Source organism: Topomyia yanbarensis, chromosome 3, assembly GCF_030247195.1.
Source record: "Topomyia yanbarensis strain Yona2022 chromosome 3, ASM3024719v1, whole genome shotgun sequence".
Classification (NCBI taxonomy): domain Eukaryota; kingdom Metazoa; phylum Arthropoda; class Insecta; order Diptera; family Culicidae; genus Topomyia; species Topomyia yanbarensis.
Window position 1 is genome coordinate 419,917,188 of NC_080672.1, and position 25,661 is coordinate 419,942,848.

The window sequence follows — 25,661 nt, forward strand, 5'->3', positions numbered from 1 at the left end:
TAATTTGGCAACCGTTTGTGTTTCAGGTGATGATATTGAAGACTGTATATTCGGATTGGTGTACCGTAACTGAATGGGCAGGAAATTTCCTTCTAGTCACCAGGCGTCGTGACTGTGAGCGAAACTTGTTACAAAAATGTCTATCGCAAAAAAACGTTTCAGAATCGGAGACGATCAGGAATTTCACAAATATTGCACCCGAGTAATAAAAAATAAAACTATTCTATTGTTTTGATTATTTTGTAACCTCAATAATCGCTTAGGTATACAAAGCCTAACAGTTTACTTCTTCTAAGCTAAAAAGTTCCATACTATCCTCTCTCTGCGTGAATGACTTTAATCTCCAACTCAAGGATTGCTCCATCATCCATTTTAAGTACACTTCCGAATGTGAATACGTTAAATTAGTTAAAATTACTCATATCACTTGCGTCACGTTTAATGTATTTATTTTTGTTTGATTTTCTGTTTCCGGTCTTGTTCCAGTAGCACTCGATGTCACAGCTTTTCAGCTGTAGTTTTGATTCGAATAAAACTGTTTAGTAAACTCGATATCGGAAACAAAGCTGTTATTATTATTTTTATTAACATAACAAACGTAAATGCTATTGCCCAAGGCGAAACACCAGCGAAGCTGTTCTTGGAATGTTGATGATAGTCAACAGTCTGTTTTTATAAGTTATAATCGCTCAAATTTTAAAAACACTATTCCATGCTTTTGGATTTTTTTTTCGCATACCGTCTATAAATAGGATACGTTGCGACTTTTAGTATACACAGGCATTTTTTCTTTCGATTTAACTGCCACGCGGTCGGAAGCTTATCTTTTGTGACGACCCTGCCGGGCGTCAGTAACGGCGCCCCACAGTTCGATGATAAAGTCGTCGGTGAATCCAAAAGCCTCCAAATCGGACGCGTCGATCGCTTCCGCAAAGTCCATCGAGTTGTTTTTGTTGTTACCTAGGTCCCAGATCTACAACAAATGACACCGTATTTGATTAAATTCCACAGTAACTGATAACATCTATTCTCATTGTTTACGTACTTGCGTCGCTAGTTCCGAGTCGTTGATTCCCATGAACGAATCTAGCAGTGAGTTGATGGCATCTATTCCACGCTGTGTGAAGTCGTCGTGCTGTTTGGGATATTCATTGTGTATCGAATGTGTTGTTTTAATATTATTTTTTCATACCTCGTCTTCGATGGCTGCATTACCGTTGGCCTTAAACCTAAGCGTCTCCTTGCCGCTGCCATAGCCGGGCTTCGACTGCTTCGCACCACCCTTGCGCGGTGCAATACCCTGAAAACCGCTCTTCATCGGCTCAACCAATCGAATCGTGAAGGTTGATCCCGTCGGGATGTCCTTCAGCATTCGCGCTACCTCATAGTGTCGCTTACCGACCACGTTTACCCCGTCCAGTCTCTCAATATGATCGCCGACCTGCCAAATTACACAATTTAAGATGAAGCTTAGATCGATAACTGTACAAAACAGCACCCACCTGTATGTGAGGAATCCGGTCGATCACGCTGCCACTTTTGATCCGCTTGATGAACGCATATCCGGCACCATTGTCGGTGATGGTGAGGCCCAGTGCGTCTTCCGATTTCACTATTTCCACCTCCTTCGGTCGGCCTTTCTTGTGTGCAAAGATGAAATCGTTCAGTCCGATCTGTCCACCCAGCAGGTTGCTCATGTCGACCTTGTGAGAGTTTAGCGTGCAGAATAAAATCTGAAAAAAGACAAAATAAAATAAATCATTTTCTAGTTTATTTATAGTTATTTTTTGGAATGCGAGACATTTGTTGATTTAGCCTTTCGAACGACCAATATACGTAACAAATGTAAATTAACCGATACCCCATCTAGTAATAGTCTTGAATAAGAAACAAGCAATCTTTTAAAGTAATTCCAGGAATATTGATATGGAATTTTACGAAGAATTTTCAACTTTTTCTTCTCTAGTTATTTTCCGTCGGCCTGTTTCCGCTACGAGGGCAAACACCGAGGCCAGAGAGTTGACTCCATAGATTTTTCTCACTTCAGAAAAATCTCAACGACCTCGGCTGGTATTGAACCCAGACCGACTGGCGTGAGTGGCGATCACGCTTGCCACTCCACAATCGGCGCCGTCTACGAAGTATTTTGACTCCAACATAGTATTTATTGAGTTTTTTGCATTAAGAGCATCTGCTTAGAACTTGTGTGATAGCCCGATCAGTAACAAGATTATAACAGAACACAATTTTTGTAAAATATTGTTATAAATTAGGTCTCATTAGTAGTTAAAATAATAGAAATTTATAACAAGTAACAAAGCGAGATATAGCTTTGATTTTTTTTTGTTATGTGTTTCTGATCGGGAGGTGTTGCCATATCTAATCAAATAATAGAGCAATGTAGACAGAAGTGGGCAATCTTAAAATGTGAAACGTGAAATTATTGCGTAGAAGTAAAATGTGATAGACGAATTTCGCGCTAAATCGTATTCGGAGTTGGCAGCACCCACTCTGATTTTAATGAAACTTTCTGTACATGAAGCCTTTGTCACAAAAAGCCACTTTGCATACTTTGTTTTTCCGAAAATGATCTAGATTATCTTATGAAAGGGTCACACTTTCCTGCCAATTTTTTTTTCAAACGGTTATATTCTAAAGATGACAAATCCTACAAAAAAAATGTTGTGGGAGTGATTTTCACAAAAATAGTCAATTTTTTTTAATAAAAATATTTAAAAAAAATTCTTCATCGACTCCTACACTGAAAAAAACCAATTTTGAAAATTCAAAGTCGATTCACAAAAAAAATATTTTTTTAGTCTTCCAGTCTTCATTCAAGTTTGTTATGAATATATACCAAACTCTTAACTGATACTTCTTGCATGTGTAAGGCAACTAGCAGTTGGGCAATTGGATTCTGAAATGATTATGACTTTCAATGGTTTAGTTTTTGATAAAAATAAACTGAAAAAAAATCAGTTTGGACAAGGAAAAGTTTTTTTTTTTCAAAGAACTTTTTTTCCTTGAAAGTGCTCAACATGAATTTTTGCGGGAAGGTAGGGAACATAATTATCTATCTCGGAACAAAATTTCATACAAATCAAAGCGGTTTTTTTACATCGACTATAGATTTTAAAAATCGATTTTTTTTCAGTGTAGGAGTCGATGAAGAATTTTTTCAATATTTTTATTCCAAAATTTGACTAATTTTGTGAAAATCATTCCTACAACATTTTATGTAGAATTTATCATTTTTAGACTATAGCTATTTGAAAAACCTGTTTTAATCCACCTAGCGGTGCAATTGTGCCTTTCTCATTTCTCTAAACTATGGCACGGAGGCTTTTTATGTTCAACATAATTGGGAAATGTCCATTACATTCTTAGTACACTTTGCACTTATACACAATGGCATGCCAGCCACGAACTTGGTGAGCTACGTGTCGACGGTGAAACACTTGAAACAAAAAAAATATCATACTTCATTAGTCTAATCAGCATTAGATCAATGTTATCTGCTTGCTAACTCATTTTGTCATGCGGGGGTGGGTATGTGAGGAGTGCGAAAGTCCCATGAACGAACGACTCCCCAGCTTAAATTAGTATGCTTTGTGATGTAGTGGTGGTTTAAAGATGATGAGGTTGACAGGGAGGGGTATGAGTGCTGGATGGGGTGGTGGTTTGAGGGGTGATTTAAGGAGATTTTTAAGGGAGGGGAGTGAACAGTAGAGGGGGGGTGTAACCCCTCTCCGTAAACCATCAACTACGCCCCTGTTAAAATACAGAAACCTTATGCGAGTCGAAAAAAAAAATTCGACTCGCATTAGGTTGACGTTTTTCAGAGTGATTGCATAACCTTTCTATATGAGAAAGGCAAAAAGGCAAAAATGTGCCAAAATCCAAAAAAGTGAATCGCCGTCAATTTTTTTTTCGAGTTTGCATCAAATCTCGACGTTTCATGCACCTTGAACACATTTAGCATCAAAAATAAAAATTCTATTTTTAATTTTTCCTATAGTTTATATGAGAAATTTCTGTGTGGCCGCACTCTGAAAGCCGTAATTCCGGAACCAGAATTCCAGTCGATCCAAAATTCAATAGCAGCCGATGGGAAGGTTGCACCTTTCATTTGAGACTAAGTTTGGGCAAATCGGTCCAGCCATCTCTGAGAAAAATGAGTGACATTATTTGACACATACGCACATACATACACACACATACAGACTTTCCGATCTCGACGAACTGAGTCGAATGGGATATGACACTCGGCCCTCCGGGCCGGGATTACGTTGACGTTTTTCAGAGTGATTGCATAACCTATCTATATGAGAAAGGCAAAAAACTAGTGGTGGGTAATGTCCGGGACATAAACGCGGTGTTGACGTAGGACTATTCGTTGGCGTATAATATTATTGAAATTCTGCTTATACTTCTTTCAAATGGGTAAATTTACCCATTAAATTTGATTTACCCGGCTTACCGGTTCGGTAATCTATTCAGTAAAACAATTTTATTATCGAGTTTTCCGCATAATATACAGGTGTATAAACATCTGTCAATAAGAGTTGAAAGTTTGCGGTGAATTTCTGCCGATAAAAGATGGAATGCTGACTAGTTCAGTTATTCGGAATTTAAATTTGCGAACTACTAGTAAAAGTGGTATGATTTAGTCAAGATTTTTAAAGGTTATACAAAAAACTTTCACCACTAAATAATTGTTCTACGTCAATATTCTGGTTATGTTTCAGACTCAAATATCATTTTATATAATGATGTCAACAAGCAGACAATGTATTTGTATAATAGATGGGAGCGTTTTGAAGAGGTTAGTGGGGGTGACAACATAAAATCGTATACGTTTTACCACAATTCTTCTTAACCTCGCCAAACGACGAAGCTGAGCTGCAGAGGGTTATTTGAAAGAGATAAAAGACTACTACGGCTATATCTGTCAAACTTTAGCTTCGGTTGTTCAAAAAGAAACCTTGTACATTTCACTGATGTTAAATTGTATATAGCCAAGAACGACAAACCAGTGATAATTGCCGAAACAAATCCAGCAAACCATTAAAATATGCCACTAAGTTTTAACAAAGCAATCACGATTGAACTCTGAAATTAATTGCGATAATATTACAACTGTAGGCAAAAGTATCCTACGACGTCTCGACAATTGGGTTGAGGCGAACGGCTTGCTATCAGATACCCAGTTTGGTTTTCGGAGGGGAAAGGGAACGAATGATTGTCTGGCGCTACTTTCGTCAGAAATCCAACTCGCTTACGCAAAAAAAGAACAAATGGCGTCTGTATTCTTAGACATAAAAGGAGCATTCGACTCAGTCTCCATTGATGTTCTCTCGGAGAAGCTACATCAATGTGGTCGTTCACCGATATTAAATAATTATTTATACAATTTATTGTCAGAAAAGCACATGCATTTTTCATATGGCGATTTGGCGACACTCAGAATAAGTTACATGGGCCTCCCACAAGGCTCTTGTCTAAGCCCCCTTCTCTATAATTTTTACGTGAATGACATTGATAATTGTATTGTCAGCCCATGCACTTTAAGACAACTTGCAGATGATGGCGTGGTTTCTGTTACAGGACCAAAAGCTATAAATTTACAACAACCATTGCAAGATAGCTTGGATAATTTATCAATTTGGGCTTTAAAGCTGGGCATCGATTTCTCTACGGAGAAAACAGAGTTGGTCGTTTTCTCAAGGAAGCGTGATCCAGCTCAGCTTCAGCTTCAGTTGGTTGGTAGAACGATAGCCCAAGTCATGACCTTTAAATATCTCGGAATTTGGTTCGATTCTAAAGGTACATGGGGAGGCCACATTAGGTATCTGATAAAGAAGTGCCAACAAAGGATAAATTTTCTGCGAACAATAACTGGATCATGGTGGGGTTCTCATCCAAGTGACATGATAAAATTGTATCAAACAACAATACTTTCAGTAATGGAATATGGGTGCATCTGTTTCCGTTCAGCTGCGAACACTCACATTATTAAACTGGAACGGATACAGTATCGTTGTTTACGAATCGCCTTAGGTTGCATGCAGTCGACCCATACGATGAGTCTTGAAGTACTAGCGGGAGTTCTTCCTTTAAAAGACCGATTCTGGGATCTCTCCTCTCGTTTACTTATTCGATGTGAGGTTATGAACCCACTGGTAATTGAAAATTTTGAAAGACTTGTCGAGCTTCAACCCCAAACCAGATTCATGACAGTGTATTTCAATCACATGTCACAAGAAATAACGCCTGCTAGGTATGTTCCCACATACGTCAATATACTAGATATTCCTGAATCCACTTTATTCTTCGACACGTCCATGCAAGCAGAGATTCGTGGAATTCCGGATCATCTACGCTCGCGGGAAATCCCTAAAATATTCACAAGTAAATATCAACACATAGACTCATAACTCTCCGAGCTCTCGATCGAAGCAGTTCGTTTTCTGGTGCTGTGCATAAAGTGAACAAGAATAAATTGTCAGTGAAGGTCAACCATTGTTCGAGGCAGTCTTTGTTCGCTGGTGCCCAGGCTGGTGAAGTGAATACCAGAATAGCCGGAATCGCCGATATATAAGCTTAGTATTTTTTTTCTTTCATTTCCCTTTCCCCGATCGGTCTCTACTTCTGCCCTTTCCCCTGAATATAAGTTTCATCTCTCGTTTACACCACGTGTTATCCTCGTGCCTAAATGGCCGAGGGCGAAGTAACATTGGATGGGAATGATATTCCCATGGATATACCGGATAAACCCGAAATTACTCCCTCCCCTGATTCCCCCGGTCCTCCCCGTATTAAAACATACCCAGCCAGTTCGACTGGACCCTGGGTGGTGTATTTCCGGCCCAACACGAAATCGCCCAATATTCTAGAAATCTCACGGGAGCTGACTGCCAACTACCCGTCCGTGGCTCAGATAACACGTGTTCGAGCTAATAAGATACGCGTTATAGTAAATGACCTCGACCAGGCAAACCAGATTGCTCGCAGCGAGCGTTTTACGAAGCAATTCAAAGTGTATGTGCCTTGTAGAGTTGTGGAGATCGATGGGGTCGTCGCCGAACCGGGTCTAAAGTGCGAAGACCTGTTGAAGTACGGGGTTGGCTGCTTTAAGGACCCTTCACGTCAAAAGGTGAAAATTCTGGAATGCAAGCAATTGTATTCCGCAAAAACTGAAAATGATAAGACAACTTATTCCCCGTCAGACTCGATTCGGGTGACTTTCTCCGGATCTGCTCTTCCCAACTATGTCCTCCTGGATAAGGTTCGCCTACCTGTTCGCCTATTTGTACCGCGGGTAATGAACTGCAGCAATTGCAAGCAACTGGGCCACACAGCCACTTATTGTGGCAATAAAAAACGGTGCGGCAAATGCGAGGGAGAGCATGAGGATGACGCTTGCGGTGGAGAAACTGAGAAGTGTATTTACTGCGGGGGCCCTCCGCATGCTCTTAAGTCATGCCCGGCGTACAAGCAGCGCGGGGACAAAATTAAGCGCTCCCTTAAGGATCACTCGAGGCACTCTTATGCAGAAATGCTAAAGAATGCTTCGCCATCTGTCCCTTCCGAAAATTCCTTTGCTCTTTTGGCTGGCGTTGAGCAAGAATCTGACGACCCACAAGAGGGATCATCATTGGTTAACCCAGGGGAATCCAGGAAGAGGAGAAATCTAGCCTCCCCTACATTGCCTCGTAAGGGTGCCAAGGTGTCGTCCACTCAGAGTGCGCCAACCGCAATCAATAAATCCAACGGAAGTGATGCACAAAAGCCGAAGCAATTTGCTCCAGGACTTGGAAATATTAATTCTAACAAGGAGTACCCACCACTTCCAGGGACACCAAAAACCCCAAGTGTCCCCTTTTTTCAAACAGATACTCAGTCCAGTAGCGGACTAATGAAATTTTCTGACATAGTGGACTTAATTTTCACAGCTTTCAATGTTACTGATCCTCTTAAAAGCCTTGTGATACGTTTTCTCCCTATAGTGCAAACATTTTTGAAGCAGTTGACTACTAAATGGCCCCTCCTTGCAGCGATCGTATCCTTCGATGGCTAAGTCATCGAACGAGGTCACCGATTCGATCACTGTTCTACAGTGGAACAGCAGAAGTATCCTCCCGAAAATCGATTCCTTTAAATTTTTACTAAATAGTTTAAAATGTGATGCTTTCGCATTATGTGAAACTTGGTTAACTTCCGATATAAATCTCAACTTCCACGACTTTAATATAATTCGTCTGGATCGAGAAAACCCCTATGGAGGAGTACTTTTGGGGATCAAAAAGTGCTATTCTTTCAACCGAATTAACCTCCCTTCGACACCAGGCATTGAAATTGTCGCTTGTCAAGTTTTAATCAAAGGTAAAGACCTTTGCATTGCTTCCATCTACATTCCTCCTAGAGCCTCGGTAGGGCACCGAACGCTTTGTAATATCACGGAATCCTTACCGGCACCGCGGCTAGTTCTGGGAGACTTTAACTCGCACGGTACGGTATGGGGCTGTCTTCATGATGATAATAGATCAACATTAATCCAAGATCTTTGCGATAATTTCAACATGACCATCTTAAACACGGGAGAAATGACGCGGATTCCTACACCACCAGCACGCGCAAGCGCGTTGGATTTATCGCTATGCTCGACATCGCTACAGTTAGATTGCAGGTGGAAGGTGATCCCTGATCCCCACGGTAGCGACCATTTGCCTATCGTGATTTCAATTGCTAACGGTTCAAGACCATCGGAAACAATCAATGTATCGTATGACCTCACACGGAACATTGATTGGAAGAGTTACGCGACCGCGATATCCGTTAAAATCGAATCTACTCAAGAACTTCCTCCGGAGGAAGAGTACAGGTTTTTGGCTGGCTTGATTCTCGACAGTGCGAATCAAGCTCAGACTAAACCAGTACCCAGCGCGAATACCCATGGACGGTCTCCCACCCTGTGGTGGGATAAAGAGTGCTCAGAGCTGTACGCGGAAAAGTCCACTGCATATAAGGCCTTCCGGGAAGACGGGTTACCCGCTAGCTATCTACAGTACGCGTCGTTAGAAAGGCGAATGAAGAGTCTAATGAAAGCCAAAAAACGTAGTTATTGGCGCCGGTTCGTCGACGGGTTAACGAGAGAAACAGCGATGAGCACTCTTTGGGGTACGGCTCGACGTATGCGTAACCGTAATAGTACCAACGAGAACGTGGAATATTCAAACCGTTGGATATTTGCTTTCGCCAAGAAGATCTGTCCGGACTCTGTCCCGGTACAGAAAACGTACCGCGCCGCGTCTCCTCACGATACCGCGAACGAAACACCGTTTTCGATGGTGGAGTTCTCACTTGCTCTCTTATCATGCAACAATAACGCCCCAGGGTTAGACAGAATCAAATTCAACTTGCTGAAGAATCTACCTGACACTGCAAAAAGGCGCTTGTTGAATTTATTTAACAAGTTTCTTGAGGGTTACATTGTCCCTCATGACTGGAGGCAAGTGAAGGTCATCGCCATCCAAAAACCAGGAAAACCAGCCTCCGACCACAACTCATATCGGCCGATTGCAATGCTGTCCTGTATTCGGAAGTTGTTCGAGAAAGTGATCTTGTTTCGCCTCGACAATTGGGTTGAAGCAAATGGCTTACTGTCAGATACACAATTTGGCTTCCGCAAAGGCAAAGGGACGAACGATTGCCTTGCGTTGCTTTCTACAGAAATCCAAATGGCCTATGCTAACAAAGAGCAGATGGCATCAGTCTTCTTGGATATTAAGGGGGCTTTTGACTCAGTTTCTATCAACATTCTGTCAGAGAAGCTGCACCAGCATGGTCTTTCGCCAATTTTAAATAACTTTTTGCTAAACCTGTTGTCTGAAAAGCACATGCACTTTTCGCATGGCGATTTAACAACATCGCGATTTAGCTACATGGGTCTTCCCCAGGGCTCATGTCTAAGTCCCCTGCTCTACAATTTCTACGTGAATGACATTGACGATTGTCTTGCCAATTCATGCACGCTAAGGCAACTTGCAGACGACGGGGTGGTCTCTGTTACAGGGCCCAAAGCTGCCGACTTGCAAGGACCATTACAAAATACCTTGGACAATTTGTCTGCTTGGGCTCTTCAGCTGGGTATTGAGTTCTCCACGGAGAAAACTGAGTTGGTTGTTTTTTCTAGGAAGCGTGAGCCGGCGCAACTCCAGCTTCTATTAATGGGTGCAACGATCAACCAGGTTTTCACATTTAAATATCTCGGGGTCTGGTTCGACTCTAAAGGTACCTGGGGATGTCACATTAGGTATCTGAAACAGAAATGCCAACAAAGGATCAATTTTCTCCGAACAATAACTGGAACATGGTGGGGTGCTCACCCAGGAGACCTGATCAGGTTATACCAAACAACGATATTGTCGGTGATGGAGTACGGGTGTTTCTGTTTCCGCTCCGCTGCGAACATACACTTCATCAAACTGGAGAGAATCCAGTATCGTTGCTTGCGCATTGCCTTGGGTTGCATGCACTCGACCCATACGATGAGTCTCGAAGTGCTGGCGGGCGTTCTTCCGCTAAAAAATCGATTTTGGGAACTCTCATATCGATTGCTCATCCGATGCGACATTCTGAACCCGTTGGTGATTGAAAACTTCGAGAGGCTCGTCGAGCTTAATTCTCAAACCCGATTTATGGCCTTGTACTTCGACTACATGGCACAGAGCATTAATCCTTCTTCATATACTCCCAGCCGTGTTCGTTTCCTAGATACTTCTGATTCTACTGTATTCTTCGACACATTCATGAAGGAAGAGATTCGTGGAATCCCGGACCATATACGCCCGCAAGTGATCCCCAATATATTTTATAATAAATTCCGAGAAGTCGACTGTGACAAAATGTTCTACACTGACGGATCAAATCTCGATGGGTCCACTGGCTTCGGTATCTTCAACAATACTATCACCGCTTCATTCAAGCTCAATGATCCCGCTTCAGTTTACGTCGCAGAGTTAGCTGCAATTCAGTACACCCTTGGGATCATCGACACTCTGCCCACAGATCACTACTTCATCATTTCGGACAGCCTCAGCTCCATCGAGGCTCTTCGTGCGATGAAGCCCAAAAAGCAATTCCCATATTTCCTGGGGAAGATACGGGAGTCCTTGTGTACGTTATCTGAAAAATCTTATCAAATTACCTTTGTTTGGGTCCCCTCTCATTGCTCTATCCCGGGCAATGAAAAGGCCGACTCATTAGCAAAGGTGGGCGCATTAAATGGTGACATATATGAAAGACCAATCTGCTTCAACGAATTTTTTAGTATTTGTCGTCAGAGGACACTCAACAGTTGGCAAACCTCGTGGAGCAATGGTGAACTTGGACGATGGCTACATTCCATTATCCCAAAGGTATCAACGAAGCCTTGGTTCAGGGGGATGGATGTGGGTCGGGATTTTATTCGTGTAATGTCCCGACTTATGTCCAACCACTACACCTTGGATGCGCATCTGCGGCGTATTGGGCTTGCGGAGAGTAGTCTGTGCGCTTGTGACGAGGGCTATCACGACATCGAGCACGTTGTCTGGGTATGCGCCGGGTACTTGGACGCCAGGTCTCAGCTAAAGGATTCCCTTCGGGCCCGAGGTAGACCACCCAATGTCCCAGTCCGAGATATACTGGCAAATCGTGATTTCCCCTATATGTCCCTTATTTATACTTTCATAAAAACGACAAATATCCCAATTTAGCCCCTCTCTTTTTATTTCTCGTTTTAGAAGCTTTCTCTTGCCTTGTGGGACCGATCAGCTCCAGACTGCAACTATGTAACCGCCGCGCACTTACCACTACGGAAACTGAAGCGAGAGCGACTCAAGGTCCGATGACTTTTGAAGGATTCCCCGCGGGTCCGAAGAATACCATCCGCCAATCCGACCTACTAGACTGAGGCGGTAATCTTTCGCTGATCTCCCGTTTGAGCGAAAGTTGCAAGTTTTGCTCTTCTCTCCCGGTCACCATCTACGCTTTCTCTCCCCTGTCCTTGATACAACTGCTTCTACAGCCCCCCTCTGAATATCTTGACCAAGCATAAGTCTCCGCTAAAAAAGTTCAAATTTGTATACTGTATTCCTAGTTTTAAGATAGTTGTAATTTTACCTCTTTGTTAAAACTATTGTCCCCCATCTTGTAAATAGAATTGTATCCCTAGTCTTAAAACACCTGCGAATTTTCTCATAAATATTTGTTCCCCCTTTTGTGTACCAAACTATATTGTTAGTTTTAAGATAACTGTAAATATTTCCTAAAAATTATTACTATTGAATTCCTTGTTTTAAAATTTTTTCATAAAAAAAATCTTTCGCCCCCTCTCTTGTATATAGAATCTTATTTCTAGTCTTAAGATAGCTGTAAAAATTTTCTTTTTTAAAAAAATATTTCAACATTGTAACCTCCTAGTTTTAAAATATACAAAATGTAAAAACAAAAGAATTTGGCACCGCCAAGCTAACGCATTTGTGCCTATCAAATAAACGAAATGAATAAAAAAACACATAGACTGCCTTAAAATGTTTTACACTGATGGGTCACGAATCAGTGAGGCCACTGGTTTCGGTATTTTCAACAATAATTTTTCAATTTCTCTCAAACTTGCAGAACCCGCCTCTGTTTATATAGCGGAACTAGCAGCAGTTCACTATAGTTTTCAAATAATTAATACTTTACCCCCGAACCATTACTTTATCCTCACTGATAGTCTACGCTCAAAGAGGATTGATAACCACGATCCATTCTTTTTGGGGAAGATACGAGAATCTCTGAGTAACCTGACAAGAAAATGTTATAAATTTACCCTAGTGTGGCTCCCCGCCCATTGCTCTATTGCGGGCAATGAGAAAGCTGATAATTTAGCCAAGATTGGTGCACTAGATGGTGAAATATATGAAAGACCCATCGCTTACAATGAATTTTATAGCGCTTCTCGACAGAGGACACTTGCTAGTTGGCAAACATCTTGGGACAATGAAGATATGGGACGATGGCTACACTCAATTATCCCTAAAGTATCAACGAAGGCATGGTTCAAAGAATTGGATGTAAGTCGGGACTTCATCCGTGTGATGTCTAGGCTCATGTCCAATCATTATACTTTAGATGCGCATCTCCGTCGTATTGGGCTCGCTGAGGGTAATCATTGTGCTTGTGGAGAAGGTTACCATGACATTGAGCATGTTGTTTGGTCCTGCACTGAATATCGTGAAGCCAGATCACAATTAGTAGATTCTTTACAAGTCCGAGGAAGACCAATCCATGTTCCTGTTAGAGACATCCTGGCGTATCGCGATCCTCTATACATGGAACTTATCTATCATTTTCTAAAAACAGCATCTGTCAAAATTTAATTAAATTCATCTCCTCATACTCTCATCCAAGGCTAATCATTCACCAATTAAAGTGTCCTAGAATATTTAGTTTTTAAATTTAGACAATAACAGAAAAAAAGTAAATAAATACACCCGAAAATACTAGATCATTATGAAATACAACAATGTAAGGAAAAAAGCAAACAATAAAGTGATTTCAGTGTTAGTTTTAGACAAATTACTAGTATAGTTAAAATTAGTCTTAAGGAATTTTGTAACGTGATATGTAAAAAAAGAAACTGGCGTAAAAAGTTTTTGCAAATGCCGTGTCAAATAAACGTATGGAAAAAAAACTGTAGGCAAAAGTAGAGTAAAAAGCCCACTTTTGGGAACTATTTTTTACGCGATCTTCAAACGGTGGAATACGTATAAATTGGCATCAGCACCTTGGTCCGTTTCTCAGAATCAATATAACAATGAAAATGGCCTGTGGATGGTGAAAAGTATCTGTTTGAGCGCAACGAAAACTCGAATCGAATGCTATCAATCAGTATCGGACTACCACTGACAGACGATAATCCAATTAACTGTTTCAAATTGACAGGATAGCGAAAATATGCTTATTACACTATTTTGCGCTGAAAAATTATTGAAATTTTAAACGATTTGAAGGACAACTCGATTAGATAATAGCGGCAAATTCTCTTAATTGCCCCTTTTGTTGCCTGTTACTTGAAAGTCTTTTCCCTGATCTTAGTTATGACATACACAGTTGCAGAAGCAATGCAGAAATCTTTTCTTCTGATCCACTCTGCAAAAGTACACAGGCTGGTCTGCTCAGCAAACATATGCAGAACGATCGACTCCGCGTTTTTTTTATAATTAATAAATTTATTTAGGCCCATATGCGGTAGCTCGACGAGGCCGTTTGTTTGTTTTTTTTTTACAATAAATAAAAAAACAGCTATGTTAAATTTTTGGTCTCGTTCAGGCGCAGCTTTCTGCTGCGTGTTGAGATCCTTTTTCTAGGGGGCGAAATATTGCCAGTGTTGTCCACTGCAAGTTGAGGTTAATTTCGTTTGTCTTCTTTCGCGTTATCGTTCACGTCCATGTCCTCATCCGTACTACTTTCCTGCTGCTCGCAGTCGGATGTTTCAGTTTGTGTTTTACTCTCAAGGGTCGTTTTAGTATGTTCGTTATCGGCATTCGTTTCGTTGTTGTTGTTGCTGGTTGTTGGTGCTTGATCCATAGATGTTGGTTTTGCAGCTGTTAGTGGTTTAGCGTAAGATGGCTGTGTGCTGATTTCAGTTGGATTTGAGTTTTCCTTAACAGTTTCTACGCAAGGTTTTCCGAGGTGCAGCTTCTTCGTGCAGAACTGGCACGTAGGAATTTGCCCTGGGTACGTGACTAGTGATGTCTGTTGAATGAGAGCATCGTCCCTTCCTAACACTGTGAAGCTTAAGTATGAGGGAATTGGCTTGGTAACACGCATTCTCACCACACAAACACCGTTAGGGATGCCCGGATCCTCCATGTATCATGTGTAACGGAGTCTACTTCTCCGTATTTTTGCAAGCATTTTTTAATCGCGCTGTCAGGGGTACGCGTAGCCAAATCATGGACACGAAGTTCTACAGCGCCGTTCTCGATGTATACGGGAATGCTATATTTAACATTGCCGCATTCGGCGGTGTGCTGCATGTTGTTTCGCGAGGCGAATGACTCAGCTTGGTTAATGTTCTTGAACGAAATCAGCACGCAATGTTTGATATGATGTATTTGTAGGGTTTTCACTTCAGCTAGATTGAGTTCCATCTGCACTTTTAATAACTGTTCCACGTCCCGAATGGCTGGTCTTACGGGGCATTTTGAAAAATCAACAGCAACACAGTTCGGCCGCATCTGGGTTGCTTTTTGCTGAGCACCGTCACAGATGCAACATGGAGAGCTATCGCGGAGTCACTTCGCTTGGAGTCGAATCTAAAGTATTTGAATCAATCATCAACGAAGCGTTATTTTCTGCTTGTCGACACTACATCAGTACATCCCAGCACGGATTTTTCCCCGGACGTTCGGTCGAGACGAATCTCGTCTGCTTCACGTCATTTTGCACGGAACAATTGTCTAAGAAATTGCAGCTGGATACTATCTACACTGATCTAAAGGCAGCTTTTGATAGAGTTAATCATGAGATACTGATAACAAAGCTTGATAAGCTAGGGTGTTCTACTAGATTCTGGCATTGGCTTCGGTCCTACCTTGTACACCGTGAAATCGTTGTTCAAATTGGCGATATTGTTTCAGAATCCTTTATCAACACTTCCGGAGTTCCTCAAGGTAGTACGCTGGGTCCACTGCTTTTTTCACTGTTTGTCACTTGAACTAGACGCAAGTGCGCGCGCCTTAGCTCAACTCACCCTAGCACCATTGATGAAGACACCCTACATGAAGCACCTTGGTCCACATACCAAAAGTCAACCCTAACAAACGAGATCGTTGGGCAACTGGGAGTGACAGGTACTTACACTTGTCACTTGGGTGAGTTAGATAAAAGAAGAATAAGTTCTGATCGTAGCAGTCGTCTAAAATCTTGCATATATCTAAAATCTTATCCTAGCTTATATCTAAAATCGTATACTTAGCTTACATCTAAAATCTTATACCTAATCTGCCTAAAAGTGAGTGTGCTGAAATTATAGGTAAAGTTGATTGCTTTTTATTAAAATTTATTATGCTAATAGAACCTTTCTGCAATTAGTGGATTTGCTCTACGTTGTCTTACAACGAGTTTCTATTCCAAATTAAAATGCCAATGGAAATTGGTAAGCATTGTATTAAATCTAAATTACCCTCTTATTATATAATTAAATTACTTAATAACTACAGGAATTATATGAACTAAACTAGTTGGCGCGGTGCAAATTAAAGCATTAATAATAGCTAAGGGACTAAACGTAAGTTACACATAACCTAAATTTATACACACGTGCCCTATCTCTATTACTTTCAATACTTATACTGTTATGTACATTTGCAGGAATATTATAATCTCGCACATTGAAATCCTACTCTACGGTCGTTTTATTCGAGATTATATTATCGGAAACTACCCTGTTGACTATCGTCAACAAATTATAATATTCGTTTACGAATAACCGCGATCAAACCAGTTATGTCGGGAAGAGGCCGATCAAATAAAGGTAGTAGCGCCGGTGGTGGCCATCGTGGTGCAAAACCAGGTAGTAAGCAAGTGATGAGCACGGGTGGAACGGCTGACCCGGAGACCTCTCACGTTGGCCGGTCGTGCCGAGTTTGTCGCGGAGAAGACGACGAGGAAATGGTGAGCTGCGACAAGTGTCTCCAATGGTTTCACTTCAGCTGTGTTGGAGTCACGCAGGATATCGAAGATATGTCTTGGAGCTGTGTAGGTTGTACAAACCCGAACCCGGTTTCGGGGTCCAACTCGAATCCAGATGGAACAAAAGAAACAACCTTGCCTGTTGTTCCTGTACTTTCGAATTCGGATCCCAACAACGCGCAGACACTTAAGGTCAGTAAAGTTAAATCGGTTGTATCCCATACGTCCAGCAGAACCTCGCATGTTCTCGCCAAACTAAAGCTGCAAAAGTTAGAGGAGGAACGTGCTCTGAATGCAAACAAGCTGGAGGAGGAACGCTTGCTAAACGCGAAGAAAACGGAGCAAGAAAGAACGTACTTGGAGGAGAAATATAAATTGCTGGAAGAACTAGCTAATGAGACGGGATCAAATTTAAGTAGCGCAGGAAGTGCCGTAAGAGAGTGGGTAGATGGCCAACAAGTTTCTGATTTCGTCCCATATGCTCACTCCAGTCGACACTCTCATCAGGAAAGCCAGCAAAGAGCTGGTACGATTTCCCGTACGAACCATCGATCAGCATCGGATATCGCGGCGTCGGTGCACCACGAAAACCCATACCACGGATATTCCGCCCAACGCGAAGAAGATCGCGGTTCATTGACTAGTAAGCAGATAGCGGCGCGGCATGCTATCTCGAGGGATCTGCCTCAGTTTTCCGGCAACCCCGAGGAATGGCCTCTCTTCCTAGCAACATTCAACAGTACGACGGCTATGTGCGGTTTCACGAACGACGAGAATATTTTCCGATTGCAACGGAGCTTAAAAGGACGAGCTTATGAAGCGGTAAAGAGTCGGCTAGTACATTCTTCCAACGTCCCCGGTGTGCTGAAAATCTTAAAGATGATGTTCGGGCAACCGGAAGCCATAATTAACTCGCTCATCGAAAAAATCTGCGCTCTGCCACCCATAAGGGAAGACAAGTTTGAGACACTTGTGGACTTTGCTGTTAGCGTGGAGAATTATTGTGCGACAGTGGACGCCTGTGGCTTGGAAGAATATCTGTACAACGTTACACTCCTGCATCAGCTTGTCAACAAACTGCCACCCACGATGAAGCTAAACTGGGCGCAACATCGGCAGTCTCTTCCGGCTGTCAACTTGGCGGCATTCAGTACCTGGATTTACACCATAGCCGAAGCGGCAAGTGCTCTGATGTGCCCAAGCAACATGAGTATCAAGCCAACACAGAGCGAGTCCCGCAGTACTGCAAAGAAAGGGAACTTTTTGAACGCACATTCTGTGAATCCCAGCGCAAATGGATCAAACGATGTGTGCTTGGTGTGCAAAGCTGATTGTAAGACCATCGACAAGTGCAAACGTTTCCTGGAGCTTTCTCGGGATTCAAGGTGGGCCATTGTACGAGAGTTCTCGCTCTGTCGGCGATGCCTTTGTCGTCACGACGGTATGTGTCAAGCAAAAGTCTGTGGAAAAAATGGATGCCAATACAAGCATCATGCATTGCTTCATAACGACCAGAGGCAGCATTCATTGGCTACTGAAGGGACGTCCAAGAGCTCGACATCAATATCATCAGAAAATACCAACGAATTTCCAGAACCGAATTCAACGGTGACGCATGGATGTCACACACATCGAACAAAAACCAGCGACACATTGTTCCGCTACCTACCCGTAATGCTTCATGGAGAGCGTAGATCTGTGCGAACTTACGCATTTCTTGATGATGGATCAGCCCTTACACTGCTAGATGAAGAGCTGGCTGACGAACTTGAGCTGGAAGGAGAAATTAAGCCATTGTGTCTGCACTGGACCAGTGGAACACAGCGTCATGAAACGAACTCACGTGTCGTTGAACTACAAATAGCTGGTATTCACAGTGGTGCTAAGAGCTATACCATCAACGGTGCCCGCACAGTGAACGAACTAATGCTCCCATTCCAAACAATGGACATCAAGGAACTGTCGCAGGTCAACCCCTACCTGCAAGGACTACCGATTGCATCATACCAGGGCGTTCGACCACGAATTTTGATCGGACTTAAAGATTTGCACCTTAGTATGATTCTTAACTGCCGCGAAGGCAAACCGAGTCAACCGATCGCAGTAAAGACACGTTTAGGTTGGACGGTCTGCGGAGGTGGGAGCACCGATCTAGCATCAAGCCCAGTACACTCCGTCTACCATATTAGTAATTGCGATTTGGATAAGACGGATGAAGATCTGCACAAGGCGATGAAGGATTATTTCTCTCTGGATAGTCTAGGAATCACGAAGCCGCATAAAGTGCTGCTTTCTGTCGAGGACCAAACAGCACTGTCTCTTCAACAATCTTTGACCAGATTCACGGGACAACGCTACGAAACGGGCCTACTATGGCGCTCATACAATCTGCGTCTGCCGGATAGCCAAGCGATGGCTCTGCATCGTTTTCAATGCCTGGAGAAACGTATGGTCAAGGACAAAGCACTCGCCGAAACTCTGACTCAAAAAATAGCTGATCACTTGAGTAAAGGCTATATTCGGAAACTGACAGAGAATGAGCTACAGCAGTCGTACCAGCGTACATGGTATCTTCCAGTATTCCCGGTCACGAATCCGAACAAACCCGGGAAGGTGAGAATGGTGTGGGACGCAGCAGCCAAGGTACACGGAGTCTCTCTCAATTCGGCACTGCTCAAAGGCCCCGACCTACTGTCCTCGCTGTACACCGTGTTGATCCGCTTTCGTGAGAGCCCTATTGCCTTGACTGGTGACATCAGGGAAATGTTTCACCAGGTTATGATTCGGGAACCGGACCAGCAGTGCCAACGCTTTTACTGGAGGGATGAAAATGGGCAGCTTGCGGTCTTCGTGATGAGAGTTATGACTTTTGGCGCTTGTTGCTCTCCGAGTTGTGCCCAGTATGTGATGAACATGAATGCAGATCGCTTCGCGCAGATATATCCGGCAGCCACAGAAGTCATTAAAAAACAGCATTATGTAGACGATATGTTAGTGAGCGTCGACACCGAAGAAAAGGCGATCAAACTTGCACAGGACGTAGCATTCGTGCACTCGCAAGGCGGATTTGAAATCCGCAATTGGGCCAGCAACTCTCAAAGTGTCTTGAAAGCATTGCAGGAGAACAACACCACCGACAAGAATTTGGACCTTTCGCCAGAAATTGCCACGGAAAAGGTGCTGGGCATGTGGTGGTGTACCGAAGCAGATGTTTTTACCTTTAAGGTCGGTTGGGATCGCTACGACCGTGACCTATTAGAAGGTCATCGTCGGCCAACGAAGAGAGAAGTACTGCGAGTTCTGATGACGATATTCGACCCTCTTGGGCTTATCGCTCCGTTTCTCGTCTATTTGAAGATTCTGTTGCAAGAAGTTTGGCGCTCCGGAATTCAATGGGACGATAAGGTTGACGACAACATTCTCACAAAATGGCGAATCTGGCTGAGAGGACTGCCTCAAGTCGAACAAGTACAGATTCCGCGATGCTTGCGCTCAAACTTCACCCGCGACTACGAACATGTCCAATTACACACATTCGTGGACGCGAGTGAGAACGCGATGGCCGCTGCTTGCTACTTGCGTTTCGTACAGAACGGAGTCGTCCGATCCTCCCTCGTCGCCGCCAAAACTAGAGTCGCACCGCTGAGATACCATACGATTCCGAGACTAGAGTGTCAATCTGCAGTCATCGGTGTGAGACTCGCTCGGTCGATCGTCGACTCATTGTCCTTTCCCGTAGATAAGCTCTTCTACCACACGGATTCCAGAGACGTGATTTGCTGGTTGAACTCCGACCATCGCCGATATTCCCCATTCATCGCATCTCGGGTGAGTGAGATTTTGGAAGCTACAGAGGTGAATCAATGGCGCTGGGTCCCGACCAAACTTAATGTCGCAGATGATGCTACAAAATGGGAGAAATCGCCAGACATGACCCCCAGTTCGAGATGGTACAACGGCCCGGAATTTCTCTGGCTACCGGAAGAAGCTTGGCCACATCAATTGGTGAAGGGAAGCAAAACCGACACTGAACTCCGTCCGAGTCTGCTAGTTCACTTAATAAAGCCAGACACTTCAATAAAGGTCTCCAGTTGGAAGCGGATGATTAACGTTGCCATTGTTGTTCATCGTTTCCCAGCAAACTGTCGCCTGAGGAACCAGAATAGGCCCATCGTATGTGGACCCCCTACATCGGAAGAATTGCTGGTCGCTGAACGTTACGTGATACGCCAAGCTCAACGAGAAGCCTATCCAGACGAAGTATCCATCCTTCTGAAACCGAGTGGGGTATCCAATTCGTCCGTGCTAAAAGCCAGCTCCCTGTATAAATTATCACCCTGGTTGGACGAACATGGTCTGATGAGAATGCGTGGTCGAATAAGCGCCTGTGCGTTGGCTACTGAAGACGCCAAGAATCCAATCATTTTACCCCGTAACCATCACACGACTACGCTCATAATTGCACACTACCACAACAAATATCATCACCAAAACCACGAGACAGTTATGAACGAATTGCGGCAAAGATTCCGGATTCCCCGACTACGTACCGCTTACGCAAAAGTGCGCAAAGACTGCCAACGTTGCAAAAACAACCGCTCAATTCCGCAGCCACCAACGATGGCTGATCTCCCGTATGAAAGACTCGATGTTTTTGCTCGTCCATTCACGCATGCAGGCATTGATTACTTCGGACCGCTGGAAGTAGTCGTAGGTCGCAGGGTGGAGAAACGTTGGGGTATGTTAGTCACGTGCATGACTACTCGGGCGATCCACATTGAGATCGTACACACGCTTAATACTGACTCGTGTATCATGGGTCTCCGCAACTTTGCAGCTCGCCGAGGAACTCCAAGAACAATCAACAGTGATCGTGGAACCTGTTTCATCGGGGCGAATCGAGAGTTGCAGGAAGCAGCAAAGCAGGTCAATATGGAAGACGTTATGAAAGAGTTCAACAGTGCAGAGACCAGCTGGAAGTTTAACCCTCCTTTGTCGCCGCATATGGGCGGCAGTTGGGAGCGTCTAATCGGAGTAGTGAAGCGGAATCTGATGTCGATTTGTCCATCGAGGAAGCCCAACGACGAAATACTCCGGAATCTACTGACCGAGATCGAGAACACCGTGAACTCACGGCCGCTGACCCATGTTCCGGTAGACGACGAATCTGCTCCTGCTCTCACACCGAATCACTTCCTCCTAGGATCTTCTGATGGTACAAAACCGCTGTGTACCTTCAACGATAGCGGTGATGTGTTGCGGAGGACTTGGCGAACATCACAGGTGTTGGCGAACCAATTTTGGAAACGTTGGTTGAGCGATTACTTACCAGAGATCACCCGTAGGACAAAGTGGTATGTCGACACAAAACCAATCGAAGTTGGTGACGTAGTAGTAATTGCCGACCCCAATCTACCTCGAAACTGCTGGCCCAAAGGGAAGATTATCGGTACTAATATCAGTAAGGACGGCAAAATCAGAGCAGCGACTGTAAAAACTGCGAATGGTGTCTACGAGCGCCCGGTGGTCAAGCTGGCTGTGTTAGACGTACGGCGCGATCAGTTGTAAGCCGACCATCGGATCGACATACTGGGGAGGAGTGTCACTTGAACTAGACGCAAGTGCGCGCGCCTTAGCTCAACTCACCCTAGCACCATTGATGAAGACACCCTACATGAAGCACCTTGGTCCACATACCAAAAGTCAACCCTAACAAACGAGATCGTTGGGCAACTGGGAGTGACAGGTACTTACACTTGTCACTTGGGTGAGTTAGATAAAAGAAGAATAAGTTCTGATCGTAGCAGTCGTCTAAAATCTTGCATATATCTAAAATCTTATCCTAGCTTATATCTAAAATCGTATACTTAGCTTACATCTAAAATCTTATACCTAATCTGCCTAAAAGTGAGTGTGCTGAAATTATAGGTAAAGTTGATTGCTTTTTATTAAAATTTATTATGCTAATAGAACCTTTCTGCAATTAGTGGATTTGCTCTACGTTGTCTTACAACGAGTTTCTATTCCAAATTAAAATGCCAATGGAAATTGGTAAGCATTGTATTAAATCTAAATTACCCTCTTATTATATAATTAAATTACTTAATAACTACAGGAATTATATGAACTAAACTAGTTGGCGCGGTGCAAATTAAAGCATTAATAATAGCTAAGGGACTAAACGTAAGTTACACATAACCTAAATTTATACACACGTGCCCTATCTCTATTACTTTCAATACTTATACTGTTATGTACATTTGCAGGAATATTATAATCTCGCACATTGAAATCCTACTCTACGGTCGTTTTATTCGAGATTATATTATCGGAAACTACCCTGTTGACTATCGTCAACACTGTTCGTGAATGATTTTCGTTCTAAGGCGTGGAGGAAAGCTGTTTCTTGCCGACGACTTAAAATTTTTTTCTTGTTATACGAAATAAAGCCGATTGCCGTGAGCTACAGCATCTTATCGACACCTTTTATAGCTGGTGTGTAAGAAACATGATGGTCCTTAGTGTTGCAAAATGTTTTGTCATCAGCTATTTTCGAACGAGAAATATGCTTACCTTCAACTATAACATCGCAGGAACTCTGCTGCAACGCGTTGACCACGTGAAGGATCTAGGAGTCATTCTTGATGAAAAGCTAACGTATACTCATCACGTCTCTGCGTCCATTGACAAAGCCAATCGATTACTGGGATTCATTTTCAAAATTTCCAGTGAATTTCGGGATCCTCTGTGTTTCAAGGCTCTTTATTGCTCAATGGTGCGCCCGCAGTTGGAATTTGCAAACGTCGTTTGGTGCCCCTATCAAGCAACGTGGAGCCTTAGGATCGAAGCAGTGGATGCCGTGGAACGATCTATCAAACCTGCCACCGTACGAGGACCGTTGTCGTCTTTTAGGACTTAATACTTTAACGCATCGGAGACATGCAGCGCAGGCTACTTTTGTGTCAAAGCTTCTGCTGGCTGAATATGATGATCCGGAGCTACTAGCGCAAATCAGCCTCTACGCGCCTACCCGTTCTCTTCGCCCACGAGCCCTGCTGCATCCTGAAATGCGCAGCACTAACTACGCTGCCAACAGTCCGATTTTAGCAATGAGTCGTCGCTTCAACGAGTTTGCTGAAATTTTCGACTTCGTCGTGAATTCTTCGCAGTTTCGTCGTCGTGTATTGTCACTAGTTTAATTGTGTTTAGTTTAACTTAGTTTAGTGTAGTTCATTTAGACAAATTGTCAGTTGGACTTTTTTATACAAATACAAATACAAATGACGGTAGGTACATAAAGGATTTTTAAATGCCGAACAATCATTGAAATTATGCTTGGCAAGATTTGAAATAACTCCGAAGTGTAATCACGACACCCCGGCTTGCACCACTTCAACATCTTTCTGTTCAGATAAATTTAACAACGGCAATAACAATGTTTACAATTAAGTTCCCCGACAACGGAATTTCTTTCGTTTCCAGGTGCTTGTTTCGTGAGCCAATTAGCTCCCCTTTTCGTCACGATTCTGTCGGGTAGTCCACAGCGCCGAATCTACCCTATCGTGAATTCATCGGCGGCAGACCGCTCCCGATACCGATGTACGTTTCTGTGAGCCATTAAGCTCCCCGCCTCGTCTACTCGGTCTAGTCCCCGGCGGTGGACCTAGCCTACTCAACGGCCAGCCAGCAGATGCTGAGGTCCATCCAGCGATTCCGGGTGGAGCGTAGCTTCCGGTTTACTGGCGCCCCAACGACCCACTTCTGGCTATTCGACACGGTCTACTCGATCTAATCACCGGCGGTAGATCTAGCCTACTCACGAGCTACCCGGTAGATTGTCGAGGTCGGTCCGGCGTTTCCGGTGAAGCCTGACGTCCGGTTCGCTGGCGCCCTGACGACCCGAGTCCGATGCTACATCGCATACTACTCAACTGGTCCCCGGCAGTGGACCCAGTCTACACCGTCGGTGAGTTTCCCGGCGGCGGAATTTCTCCCGAAACCCTATTTGTGGTTCCACTGCGGTGTTCTAACCAATGTCGTTACTTTGTTGGTCCCTTCGCCACTTCCTTTGCAGCTCGGAGAGTATACTCTGTTGACAGCGTCCCAGATATGCACGTCGCGGCACATCTCTTCGACGATATTGTCCACTGTTATATCAGGCCCCTTCGTACTTCTTCGAATCTGGGGCATTCGAAGACCACGTGTTTTGGTGTCTCTTGCACGTTCACACACTTCGGGCAAAACTCCGCTAGCGAATGACGGATCTCAATAGTAGCATGTCTGCAATAATATACGTACATGGAACTATTGAGAACCAGAGCTACAGGTCCAAAGCCCTGGTAAAGGAGGATGGTTGTGATGATCTGGGCCGCGGTCACCACGTAAAGCAAGATAGGTCATAACCCCAATTCCAAGGCGTGAAGCGACCCGTGCCGAGGGATGAGTGATCCAGGGGGTGAAAAAGATACTCGATCGTTAACGGAGCCTGTGGGGTACCTGGGCAACCCCCACAGTAAGCGTCCCTTACCACGTTAATGCGGAGTTCTGGCGTGGCGGACATTTATTCTCGCGCTACTCGTGGGTACTAAAATGGAGAACAAAAATAAAAATAACAATAAACAAACGGAGGTGCCAAACCCCTTTGCTAGAGGTGGTTTGGCGAGGTCTCCCCCCGTGGGGAGAGTAGTGGAGCGACGAGTGCTGCATCTGATAGCACCAGTGACCCCCCAGTAGTGGTAGGAAATAGCCCTACCAACGCACTGGACGGGCCTCTATCCGCGATGCGCAAAGTGGTGGAGCAGCTCGATTCAATAATCGAGTTCACTAGCGCAAAGAAAAACATAAGCAAGGAGTTAAAGCAGAGCCTCCTGGTGCTCCGGAAAACTGTTCGTGTCGCAAGACAGGAACAGCAGGCTTATGCCAAGAGGGTGGAA

General features: G+C 43.7%; 1 protein-coding gene across 5 annotated transcripts in view; it reads right to left on the reverse strand.

Moving 5' to 3' along the window:
- Window positions 1-219: 219 nt before the first annotated feature.
- LOC131688670 (PDZ domain-containing protein GIPC3) overlaps window positions 220-25,661 on the reverse strand; it is a 75,759-nt gene continuing 50,317 nt past the window's right edge. For all 5 annotated transcript variants that reach the window (XM_058973102.1, XM_058973100.1, XM_058973099.1 and 2 more), the window contains exons 3-6: window positions 1,503-1,733; window positions 1,193-1,441; window positions 1,046-1,135; window positions 220-973 (exon numbers count right to left, since the gene is read on the reverse strand). In XM_058973102.1, coding sequence (XP_058829085.1) covers window positions 821-973; window positions 1,046-1,135; window positions 1,193-1,441; window positions 1,503-1,733 — 723 coding nt within the window. In that variant the 3' untranslated portion in view covers window positions 220-820. The remainder of the gene's footprint in view (window positions 974-1,045; window positions 1,136-1,192; window positions 1,442-1,502; window positions 1,734-25,661) is intronic.